This window comes from Carassius auratus, unplaced genomic scaffold (genome assembly GCF_003368295.1).
Source record: "Carassius auratus strain Wakin unplaced genomic scaffold, ASM336829v1 scaf_tig00037285, whole genome shotgun sequence".
In the NCBI taxonomy this organism is placed as follows: domain Eukaryota; kingdom Metazoa; phylum Chordata; class Actinopteri; order Cypriniformes; family Cyprinidae; genus Carassius; species Carassius auratus.
The window spans coordinates 8,959-22,500 of NW_020526372.1; the positions used below are offsets into that span (position 1 = coordinate 8,959).

Here is a 13,542-nt window from a genome sequence, read left to right on the forward strand (position 1 = left end):
TAATTTAGTACAATGTACTTATTCTGTACATGCATGTTTTTACATTGTACTTATATTTAATAAAAACCTACATGTAATTACATCTGTATTTAATTTCTGTAATTACATTTATAATTAATTACACTGTTGACCCATACTTTACACCTTAACCCACCCTTAAACTTACCCATACCTCCAACCCTCTCCCTAACCTTACCCCATCCCACCTCAATAGCAGGAAAAGTGTTTTACAATACAATATGAACACAATTTTTATGTAATTAAATAGTAGTTAAGGCCACCTAATATAAAGTGGGACCCATAATATATTACATATTACAGAAACTGTCGAGATTTTCTCTGTGCAGAAATCCTTACCACTATCAGAGAGTATATTTTAACTGAAAGGAGATGAAAAAAAATGTAAAAAATAATATATATATATATATATATATATATATATATATATATATATATATATATATATATATATATATTATTTTTTACATTTTTCTATTCTCTTGTTTCTAGCCTGCCTCACTGACAGCAATTTAATTTTAATTTTGAGGACAGATATTTTTCTTGAATAATGATACAATTATAATCTGACAATATTGGTCTAATTCAAACCCAGTCGCTTAACAACGATGCAAGAATGATCTGACATACAATAACATTGCTAATTAACCTCATCACAGTCGTAGTAAATCGTTTTTCAAATTCTGAGGCATATGTCAGCATTTTGAATACATGACCCATATTCTAAACATAACTACAAGAGACACTAAATTTTTTCATGAGAAAACAAGCTGACAACTCCCACTTGTTTGAGAGAGAGATAGAGAGAGAGAGAGAGAGAGAGAGAAAAGAGAGAGAGAGAGAAAAGAGAGAGAGAGAGAAAAGAGAGAGAGAGAATTTATTAGATGGAGACAAAAAGATACACAGTGTTGGTGGGAGGTTAAGTAAGTCACTCCGGTATTTCAAATCAGCCTCTACCCTTTCTCTCTCTCTTTTACACACACACACACACACACACACACACACACACACACACACACACACACACACACACACACACACTTCATTTATTGTGAATGAGACTATATATAGCACACTAACAGACTCTGAAGTGAGTGAGTGTATTTAGCGCAGCCTTCAAAACTGCAAAATGTACATTTACACCCAAAGCACTGAACATAAGAGAAAAACAACATCTCTGATGAACATTACATACCACAATTTCAAAAATACTCATTTGTAAAACGAGAATTAATTCTAGTGCTAAACACAAAGACTGCACCTTGTGTGTATCATATAAATGTAAAATCAACATATTTGTGATCCAATTATGTTGTGCACAAGATAATATATCCAAATGACAAACAACAAAAAATTCCAGCACTCTGTCTACAGGTGAACCTTCATTCATCAGGAGTCCATTACCAAAATCTTGGCCAAGCTCCATGCATACCAAAAGCCTTGCACTCTCCCACTGCAAACACATGCATCTAAGGAATCAGTAATACCTTCATTACAGTACAGTATATACATAAAGGCACACAACATATGGCAAGCAGTTTAAACATTTATTTTTTTAACTAGTATCTATTTTGATGTTATTAGTACTTATTTGTTAAATATTAATAATTATTAGTGACTAGTATTTTTTTTAGTTTGCTAACTTTTTATTAGATACTACTACTATTATTTTTCTACTAGCCACAACACAAATTGTAAAGTTACTGGTACAAGTTAGTCTGTTGTTCCTGATAACAAATGGCAAATTTTTGTCATTTAATCTTGCTGTAGTTTAGATATCAACTATTCTCTTCTGACTAGAGTTGGGTACAGAAAACCCGTGAATGCAGTATTTATACAAAAAACAATACCAACCCTATTTCTGACTACATATCCCAATTGTAACTATTATTACTTATTTCAATATTTGCTTGCTTTCAGTTTTACCTATAGCCTATAAGTATTACTAGTAGTAATACAAATAAGATTAGAATTTAGTAGGGCTGTAAATAAAAAATTAGAATTTATAATAATCAACTAATTTAAAATAAAAATCCACATTTGTAAGCAAAAACAGTGCATTAAAATCTTAAGTGTGCATCAGGCAGCTTTGTTAGAAAACCATGTAAATTTAAAGGGGTCATATGATGTGATTTCTGTCTCTCAGAAGAGAGAGCAGACTGCAATGCTGGCTGTTCTGACTCACAGACTGTAAGTATGTTTTCACATTGAAAGGATTTGCCACTAATGATTCAAATGTGAGTTTTGGGCAGTGTAGAGTAGCATTTGTTTTTCGCTTCTCTGATCACAAATGCAGACATGGTACAACGCAATGCGTAAAAAGACAGTATAAGTCATTATAATCTGTAATTATGTCATTTATAATGGGTTTTAATGTTTTTGTCTCGTTGCTCCATTTCCATCACACACGTGAGGTATTCGGCCAATCACAATTCATTAGATAGCTAGAAAGGTGGGGCATAAAGGAGAAACAATAACATAAACTATGTGGAAAATAATGTGTTTTTTTAACCTTAAACCGCATAAAGACATTTCAGTACACCAAATAATGTTCTTTTTAGCACCATCATATGACCCCTTTAAAGCAAGTTCAACTTTTTTCCTTTTAATGTTTTGAGACTTTATGGTGGGTTTTTCCCCATCCCACTGAATCTCATGTTTTTAAATGAAAAATGTACTGTGTGATTGACTTGTATTAAACAATGCATACATACACAATGCGGTTTTGTTTATAATTGTTTAAGCAACTTAATTTTATTCAGTTTATAAACATTTTAAACACTATGCACTTTTTCCAAAGATATTTATGGTATTTTATTGCTTTGAATAAACATGCATTAGTAATATTTTGCTTAATGCATTTGCTGAAATTATGCATTTTAAATTAAGATATAATTAGAATATTTATCATATCATCTAATACAAAAGCCGAATTTAGTTTTTCAGCCATTTTATCAGTAACAGAATTTAGTCTGATTTCTTTTCTCACTAGCTGCAACTTTTTTAAATATTTCTGAGTAATGAGTAGCAAGAATGGCTACTTCACAGTTCAATTTAAAAAAAAAATCTTACAAGTAATAGATTGATTATACACTAGGGTCTAATAAGTAGGTACTAGTTTCTATTCAGGTAGTACTAGAAAATTTTGATTAAATGTTTATGACTATTTGAACATTATGAAGGATGTGAAATACATATTATTACCTAATTAGTATAGTTACTAGTAAAAATAACATAACAGCAACAACTGCAATACATACTAGAAACAACCCCAATATAAGTGAATATTTAAGCACATAATTAATGTTAAAAAATAATGATAATAAATTAAGCAATTTGTTACTAGTAAGAAGGGGAATAGTTACTTTTCAATGCTGAGATAAATACTAGCATGTAATGGATAAATACTAGAATGTAGTACTAATAAAACAGAAAAATATACTGTTCACAACACTGGATTACTAGTAATGCTAAAATAAAAAAGTACTAGTTAAACTAAATATTTTAAAAAATATTATATAAAGTATGTTAGTTTTAAGGAATAAATGTTTAAATGGCTTGCCACACACAACATCACACAATCTGTCCCCTTCTCATACATATAACGCACAAATATAGTTGGAATTAGCTTTGTTTTTTTAATTCTTTTGCAAGTAAAAGCACAATGCCAAAAAGGTAGGGTGAGTTAGACACCCGAACGTGCATCTTCGCTCGGCCACGCACCGCAGCGTTCCTTTCTTCCATTCTTCTGCTGCTTGTTATTGATACGCATGCAGAGGCAGTGCTCTACTGTACTAACTGGACGACCTCTGGATTACAGTTCTCAGACAATGCACTGCACATTCAATCCTGACAAGACGAGGAGAAAGGGTCGCGAATAACCCCCACCCACTCCTTTCCTTCTCATATGAGGAAGATTTGGGATCAGAATGGCGAATGGCATTCTTGTCGAGCTACGTGGAATGTTAGCACTCGAATCCTGCGTGGTTACGCACCCCGATTTGCAAAATTATATCAGCCCAATCTATGCATATCAGTAAAGCACAAAGACGGGAGTGCGAGGAAGGGGGAACCATCTGAGAATGGCCAAAGAGTCAAATATAAGCATCCATTTTCTCCTCTTCTTACCTATAATATCCAGCGATGCGTATCTCCCTTTCTTTTTCTCTCCTGCTGCCGTTCGTACTGTACATTGACCTACACGCGTTCAAACATACAGGGAACTCGATGCACGGAAAGATTTACATTGTTGCGGCTTCGCAAATAACGCAGTTTTCCCAGCCGCTCCCCTAAAATCGGCGCAGAAAACGGGGTGCAGCAGAAGACTGTACAAATTGATGCGTACGTTTGAGTCTTCCCCACCCCCTTTTCTTTCTGCCCCTCTCCCGCTCCTCTGTCAAGACGACTCGCACTCTTTTGCAGTCTGTACGAGGACAAATCTTCACGGAGGGGTGAGCGAGGGACGCACGACCACTCAAGGGTGAGAAGGGGCGTGATTTTCCTTATTCTTCAGGGAAAATGGCAAGGTAGGAAAGGAAAGACCAGGAAAAAGAAATGAAGAAAGCTGTTGAGATAAGGGTATCTATTCATTATGTAAATTACTGCTTAGTAAATTGTCGATTTACATCACTTAATTAAGGAAATTAACCTAGAACTGCTTGATTAGGTAATGGGCACTAATTGGGCCTAATTGTAGTACCTTAATGAGGTAGGGGTGCCATTGCTCCTACAAAGTTATTATTTGAAATTTAATGATGTTCATCAGAACCTAAGCATCCATGAGGCTTATTTCAAATATGCAGATTTGAAAAATGTGAAAGTCAGCATGAAATCAAAATGGACCCCGTTTACTTTCTTAAAGCAAGTTTCTGGTCTTCATATATTTCCAAACACGAAAACAGTTTGACTTTGTAACTTTAGTCAAAATATAACGCCTTGCTCATTCTGTGAAACTACTTTCCTTTCGCTGATGTCATGAGGGCCGCACTGGCTGTTAGCTAGGGATTGTTTTAGGAAACTTACAATCAGTCTGGCTTCATTCTGGCATATAACGCCCACTCGTCTTCAACAAATTAGGTTTCATTAATATAAAAGAGCCACCAACATCCCTAAAATCTGACAATACTAAATTGCTCTTAATAAGCCAAAATCACACTGGCTGGTCTAGCTAATGTGAGTCTTGCAGTAAATAAACAAGCTTTTCACTATTCCAATAGCAATTCACAAATCGCTTTAAGGTGTCTTTACACACTTTACTCTTTACACACTTTACACTTAGCTTCTCTGCTGCCTTTGCATTGTAAAGATGGCATTAGACTAAAAAGAGCATCCCTAAATCTGTACTTTCTTGTAAGTCTGCAGTGGAGTGACCAGTCAAGCAGTTGCTTTCTCACACACAGACACATACACAATCCATCTCCCTCAGTCTCTCTCTCCAGCAGTTTTTCCTTCTCTTTCGAATAGACCTCTGTCCCGGCTCCCATTGTGTTGTAACCATAGTAACCAACCTCTCAGGAGTGCGCGTGCGTTATCATGTCTGCCGTCTGACTGTAAGCGCCCCATCTACTGTTTGAAGCAGGAGATGCTCAGACTGGCTGCAGAGCTACTTTGCATTGATTTACTGTTGCAGGTATTTAACAGGGAGAGGCGTTCACGGGTTGGAATTCGTTATAGCACAACATCACACGATCAGCAATCATAAACAACCTGTGAATGAAAGGATCAGGCATTTATATTTGGCATATTACATGTTCAAAAATCTGTAACAACTATCTCTGGTTGCAATTGCAATTGCAGTTGCAATTGTTTGATACAGATTTAAATATTAATTCAAGATTTTATATCTGTATAACCTATTAATTAGTCAAGTAGCCTATGCAGTTTATAAAATGTAATGCTGTTTAATAACATTGATTAAAGATGGACTTTAGTTTTTCTTAAACAGGGAACACACAAGTAGTAAATTGTGGAAAGACAAGAACAAAGAAATAACCTAAAGTTAAAACCTGTAGTTCTGGAAAAGTATTTATGAAACACTGGCCGGAATCCTCATTGGGCTATATATCTCTTAAGATCTGTCATGAAAAAACTACACCACCTTATCCCTTCAGAAAGCCTGACATCTGTTTGATTTTCCCAGTGTGCATCACAGATGTATTTTGTGTGTTGCCCTAAGTATGTACCAATCCGTCAGTGTTATACTACAGGAAGCCTTCAAGGAGTTGCCCATTACCACGACCATGCCACACTTGTGGCTAGTGTAAATCAGAAACATTTCAGTAAAATACCAATAATTCAATAAATCAGCATTTATTTATTTATTAATTACTATATAAATATATGAAATATACATATGTAATAGCAAACCTATAAAGTACTATTACAATTTAAAATGTTTTCTAGTTTCATATTTTAAAATGTGTAATTTTAATTTATGTTTATGTTTTAAACACATGTTCTTTTACAAATCAAGATGTGGAAAACAGTTGTGCTGCTTAATGTGTTTGTGGAAACCATGATACATATTTTTTTCAGGATGCTGAACAAGGTGTTCAAAAGAAGCTTTAGTAACATTAGATATGTCTTTACTGCAATTTATAACACATCAGTTTGCAACTTAGCTGAACAAAATTTATTTTTCTTTATCTCACTGACTGGGGGGGGGGGGGGGGGGGCAACAGTTGGCTCACTAAGCATATTGCTGACTATTGAGGGATAGATGTAACACAGTACAGCCAATGATGTAACAAGGTCTTTTTTTTATTAGTTAATATGTTTAATTAGTCAGCATTGTACAGTTTAACCCACAGATACCCTAGTGTCAACACAAACATACACAGACTTTACAGTGAATGTGTGTGTGAATGTGTATATACGTGTACTGTATCATTAAATATTTGGATACTGAAATATTGGAAGCATGAGAATTCATTTAAATACAAAGATGTCTGAGTGTATGTATATATCACAAGGTTGAAGAGCTGTCTGAATTGTGATGAATGCTGGTGTGTATGCTTTGGGAGTCGTAATGTGGTATGAAGTACACAGGCCAGGCCAAAATCCACACAACAGAAATGCAGTCTAAAACAGCAGCCTGTGTTATGATACCTCATGCCATCACACATCCCTGTAAGGAGCTGACTACAAATATTGAGACAGTTCAGATCTATCAAACATTTGACCCATCTGTTATAATTTTCTTCTCTATCCCTCCCTTCTCTCTTCACAGCATCAGCTACATAACTCCATCTGTAAACAGATGCAGAATGTCAAAAATAAATATTTTTGAGTCTACAAACCCAAATTTCAAAAAGAGAAGTTTCATTCAGGCCATGCGAGATTCATACCTCTCACCAGTCATAGCGTGGGCGGGAGTGAGGAGGATGGTGGCGTGGTGACTCGTGGTGAGGCGAGGGAGAGGAGGAGGAGCTCGGAGGCGCTGTCAGGGCCAGCTGCTGTCCTACCCCTGCACTCCGCTCACGCCCATAATCTAAACTACGGGCATTAGGGGGGCGGTACCGGCCCACCTCTCTCCTCCACTCTTCATCAAAGGCAGCTGCCTCACCTGAAAGAGTGATTTTTACAACAGTGAATAGGAGAATTACTTCCCAAAATCAGGGACAAAATGTAAGCAGGGGAAAAAGGCAAAGAGGGATTGAACTAACTCTCTTCCAGGTTGAAGAAGTCTTGTCTCTCTTCACGGTCTCCTGTGAGACGGTTCCTTGAGCGTTCCATCACGTGACCTCTTTCACCAATGTGATGCCCGATAGCCATTCGCTCCAGCCCACTCTGACTGTCCCTCATCGTTTGACGTGTCTCTCTGATCTAAACAAAAAGACACATACAGAAATTTTTAAATGAATTAGGGGTGATTCAACAGTTTTTACACTTTGATGTGTGGTATTTCAATGAAAAAAATCTCTTGGTAACAAAGCATTGGCAATCCAGTTGAATTAGTCTATCACTGTTAGTCTTAAGTAATTTAATGATTCTGATTACTCTTAAGAATTCCCTCATAGTTCCTCATTTGTTCCATTATGAATTCCAATTCGAGGAATAAATATCTGGACAATTAAATATTTATTTTGCCAAATGCTGGGACCATTGCAATAAATATTAATACATTTCTTATTTTAATAATAAAGCTCATGTGTATCTGTGACTAAACACTGTCATTTGAACAACCAATTGGAAATTACTTAATGACAGATTTAAGTCTCACAAGCTTTAAGTAGCACTTAATACAGTACCAAATCTTTGTTCAAGGAGTCTGACATGACAAAATTATTGACTTGCGGTTCAGAGGGTCAGATTAGTTAAGAAACTGTTTGTATTTACGTTAAAAGAGTGTTTCACGAGTTCACCCTTACATCTAATCTGAAGGCGAATAATAGGCATATTTTGGCGCACTGCCCCGGGGGAGGGGTCCGGGCCCGGAGCATAGCCCGAACCCAAATAACTCCCCCCTATCCTTAATTTGGGATAAATAGATTAGAAGTGAGGAGTTGGGGTGGAGGAGGGATGCCGAAAAACTGTCGTGTGACAGGAGGTAGGAAGACTGGATATATATATGCTTGTGTGCTAGTTAAGATGATTAGCTAAACGAGATGCACCTGTGCAAAAATGGATGATTATCTGATCGTGCTCCTCCCAAACTTTGTTAATAAAACCACATTATAAGAGTCAGGAAATTCAGAAATAAAAAAAAGAACAGGCTTGTAACAGCCATTTGCTTCAGAATTGGACATCACTAGTCTTTCTACGTGTTCTTCATTAAATAATAATAAAAAAGAACTGGCTAATAAGACTCAAGAATCAGAGTTCTCAATCAAGTTATTTTTATAATATTTAACTTCATGTACTATTACCAGAACCAAATTGCATCAAAATGTTAAAGATATAACTATTTCTGAATATGATACATTTATAAAAAAATTACGCATTTTGACACACCGACTGATGACCTGGCAAACACCAAATTAAACAAGTTCAATCAGTGAAAACATGTCCAGCCAATACCAACATATGCCCATGTTTGTCTGGTACAGTTAATTTTTCATTCAACATTTTCTAACTAGCAGGATTAATTTAGCAAATAATGATCAAACAATGGAGAGTTACATTATAATTGGCCATATATAAATTTTTGTGCCAGATATTCAAAACTAGGGTTCAAGAATCAGGGGCAGTTTACACAACTATGTTTTCAGCCAAAAACGGGAAACTTTTTATGCATTTTGACCTTCCAGTAGCTCTCATGAAACAAACATGCAATTCATCGACTGGCCGCTAGAAGCTGGCTCTTAAAGGGAGTCAGTCCCATAGACTCCCCATGTTAAAATGCCCAACTTTACAGCAGAATTTTTTTTTATTTACATCCAGGAGTGACGTGCGCTGCCAAGATGGCTACAGCCAACACCGCCCACTTTGAGTTTCAAAAACGCTCTTCAGAAAACTACGGGTGACGTCAGGGACACTACGTCCATGTTTTTATACAGTCTATGGTTTTGCCCCCAGGTGTGCCACACGCATCCTGAAAACTGAAGCTGTGGGCTCTTTGAATTCCCCCAGATGGCTGGCTGCAGTACAGGTCATAAGCCCCGCCCTCTCCATGTAAACAAATGGTACTTGAGTCAAAATGTAAAAAATAAATTACACTTACAATACAATTTTCCAAAATTTGATTTTGGTCATTAACGGTATTTATCATAATGCTGATATAAGTTAAATTGTTCGTTTTTGTGAAAAGTTTGATTTTAGCAAGTCATTTGAAGCTATAAAAACGGTGTGTGTCGTTGTGGTTGATTGGGCCTGCGGGAGTTTGACCTCAAGACAATACTGTGCAGACTCTGGCTCCAAATGACGTCATTTACTCAAGATGGCAGCGGCCATACTGAGATGCTTTGGCTATAGTGGAAAGAACAGGAGATGCATCATCCATCATTTTTTAATGTCTATGGTTTTGCCTGTTCATATACATGACAACTGCGTTTTGGGGACTGAAAAAGCATATTTTTTAAATCGGGTTGTGTGTCTGTGTGTCTCTTACACCCCCAGGGGCAGTGCGAAATTCACTGGTCTGCTGATAGACTTTAGGTGCGCCTGTGTCTATGGAGGAGTATGAGATGACTGTGGAGGAGGAGAAGGTCTGGCAGTTTGGAGAACCAGAAATTTGTTCCTACAAAGTAAAGAAAACGAAAGTTATGAAATTGTGATCTAAGATCAATTGACTTAATTTATGCAATTGTAGTCAAACTATAGATTATTAATTAATTAAGATTATTTTAAAGTGAAATAAACAAGGCAGCTACTTGAAAGTCACAGTTTGCACTTACTCTAGCTAAAAAGCTATAAATGATAATGCACTCTTTACCATTAACAAACGGAAGTCTTGATCTTATGTACAAACAATGTTTCAATGATCTTGATTTCTGGCTGCTAGGCCACCATGAAACTCACCATGTTCTCCATCATCCCACTCATCATGCTAAACATGTCCATGAAACCTCCACCCTGAGAGAGAGAGAGAAAAAAAACAACAACAAAAAAACTGAATTGTCAAAATGCATTGATGTAAAAATTATGACACTGCACAATGTCTGCCACTTATCAAATAAATGGGATCCTTTGTACAGATAGGGTATTTTTATTGCCATTAAAGCATAAGATGCTCTGGGGTTCATTTTCAAATCCTCCTGGTGATGATTATTAGATCTGACTACTGATCTATAAACGAGAACTGGTTTGCTCATGATGTCATATATGTGAAGCCACCACGACACCATATTGGTATTCCTTACTATTTTCATTTATTCTATTGAATTAATAAGAAATCATATGATTTTAATGAGAAAACATCACCTCACAATTCAGCGTTTTTATATCTTAAGTATCCCTGTACATTTTTACAATGCAAACGTCCTTATGTAAATGGTTATTTGTTTTAAAGTGTGGAATTTCCCCTGCTTATTCAAAAGTTACGTTCATATACATTACAGTAGCGTACAGCCATGGCCAAAAGTTGAGAATGACACAAATATTAATTTTCACAAAGTCTGCTGCCTCAGTTTTTGTGATGGCAATTTGCATGTACTCCAGAATGTTATGAAGACTGACCAGATGAATTGCAATTCATTGCAAAGTCCCTCTTCGTCATTAAAATTAACTTAATCCCAAAAACATTTCCACTGTATTTCAGCCTCGCCACTAAAGGACCAGCTGACATCATGTCAGTGATTCGCTCTTTAACACAGGTGAAAGTGTTTATGAGGACAAGGCTAGATATCACTCTGTCATGCTGATAGAGATAGAATAACAGACGGGAAGCTTTAAAATCATTAAATTGCTTGAAATCATTGTTCTTCCTCTGTTAACTATGTTTACCTCTATGGTTCAAGGAAAGGTGCAGTTATCACTGCTTTGCACAAAAAGGGATTAACAGGTAAGGATAATGTTGCTAGTAAGATTGCACCTAAAATCAATCATTTATAGAGTCATCAAGAACTTTGAGGGGAGAGGTTCAATCGCTGTGAAAAAGGGTTCAAGGCACCAGCAAGTCCAGCAAGCGGCAGGACCGTCTCCTAAAGTTGATTCAGCTGTGGGATTGGGGCACCACCAATGCAGAGCTTGCTCAGGAATGGCAGCAGGCAGGTGTGATGCATCGGCACACAGTGAGGCCAAGACTTTTGGAGGATGGCCTTGTGTCAAGAGCAGCAAAGAACCCACTTCTCTCCAGGAAAAACATTGGGTACAGACTGAAATCCAAGGGAGTGGGCTCACTCACAATTTTGCCTAAGAACACAGCCATGAATAAAGAATGGTACAAAAACTTTCCCAACCATCCAAGGACAGTTTGTTGATGAACAATGCCTTTTCCAGCATGATGGAGCAACCGTGCCATAAGGTAAAAGTGATAACTATGTGGCGTGGGGAACAAAACATTGTAATATTAGGTCCATGGCCAGGAAACTCCTCAGACCTTAATACCATTGAGAATTTGTGGTCAATCCTCAAGAGGCGAGAGGATAAACAAAAATCCATAATTTCTGACAAGGTCCAAGCATTGATTATGCAAGAATGGGCTGCCATCAGTCACTATGTGGCCCAGAAGTTTATTGACAGCGTTCCAGGGTGAGTTGCAGTGGATTTGAAAGAGAAGGGTCAACACTGCAACACGGTTTATCTTTGCATAAACTTATTGTAATTGTCAATAAAAGCCTTTGACACTTATGAAATTCTTGTAATTATACTTCAGTATACCATAGTAACATCTGACAAAAAGTTCTAAAAACACTGTAGCAGCAGATTTTGTGAAAATTTATATTTGTGTCACTCAAAACTTCTGGCCAAGGCTGTACTTCAGATGAACATCATTACAAATGACAAAGTGCTCATTTTGAAATCTGAATAAAGATTTATGTTTGTATACACATATACCTTACATCGCCTTGTACAGTTAGTTATTCACAGTTTATGTAATTTTGTTAAAGTGTTTTTGTTCAAACAGTAGGCTAACTGCAAATGTTTCAAAATTGATTTTGTTAACAGCATTCCTGCAGGTGATGATTTAAACGTTGGTTAAATTAATAATTAATTCAACATACATACACAACATTTTACTCCTAATGGTAATGCTAGTAAAACGGCATAGAATTTGCTTGATCTTTAAGAATCTGAAATAGATGTTGCTCAAACATTAAAAATATACACATCATAACTTCTTCAGAGAAATAATGCTGACTACTACATATGGTACGGACTTAAAGACATTAAGCTTTATTTCCAAAATGATGCATGATGAGCTTCGATTTTCAATACAACATACAGCAATATAGTAACAGAGGCTTGTATTGTATTATACATAGTATATTTGAATCAATTTCTAAAACTAAAACGAAATGTATTTTCTTGTTTAATATTTCCTGATTATGTACATAAAGAAATATATTTTGTGTTTGCTCAGTTACTGGTGTCCACAAGTGCGCAGCAGACACACCCACCTACACGATTTCAATATATCACTTATCCTGCCCAAAAAGACCATAAGCATTGCAGATAACATCTGAAGTAAAAATTTAATTTACATACACATATCTTAAAAAAAATATCTTCGAACGCAATGAGCAATCCAGTCATTATATAGATCAGTGGAATTTACACAAACTTGAGGAGGTCATGTAGCGCAAACACTGCTGCAAAGGGGTGAACAAGGAAGAAGGTCATACCATTCCCATCATGCCAAAGGGGGACAAGGCTCCAGCTTGTGGCTACAAAAGGTAAAATATGAAAACTTTAATCTTCAATACAAGGCTAAAATAAATAATTCATAAATACGTACGTTCAAGTACAATTGAGACTAACTGCAGAGATACCAATTCAGCATCAAACTGACAGGTCAACATATTAACAGAATTTTCACTTAAGGGGAACGTTCACCCAAAAATGATAACTTGATGTTTATCTGCTTACCCCCAGGGCATCCAAGAATTAGGTGAATTTGTTTTTAGGTGAATTTGTAACACAAAT

The 13,542-nt window shown here is 36.3% G+C and overlaps 1 protein-coding gene across 2 annotated transcripts in view; it reads right to left on the minus strand.

Annotated features, from left to right (window-relative positions):
- Nucleotides 1-6,756: 6,756 nt before the first annotated feature.
- The window catches only part of LOC113083112 (myeloid leukemia factor 2-like), an 8,689-nt gene continuing 1,903 nt past the window's right edge, over nucleotides 6,757-13,542 (minus strand). The window contains exons 3-8 of one of the 2 annotated variants that reach the window (XM_026254374.1): nucleotides 13,242-13,283; nucleotides 10,477-10,530; nucleotides 10,067-10,195; nucleotides 7,683-7,842; nucleotides 7,372-7,582; nucleotides 6,757-7,266 (exon numbers count right to left, since the gene is read on the minus strand). In XM_026254374.1, the coding sequence (XP_026110159.1) occupies nucleotide 7,266; nucleotides 7,372-7,582; nucleotides 7,683-7,842; nucleotides 10,067-10,195; nucleotides 10,477-10,530; nucleotides 13,242-13,283 (597 nt within the window). In that variant the 3' untranslated portion in view covers nucleotides 6,757-7,265. Of the gene's footprint in view, nucleotides 7,267-7,364; nucleotides 7,583-7,682; nucleotides 7,843-10,066; nucleotides 10,196-10,476; nucleotides 10,531-13,241; nucleotides 13,284-13,542 lie in introns of both variants that reach the window. The other variant, XM_026254373.1, reaches the window with a different exon arrangement.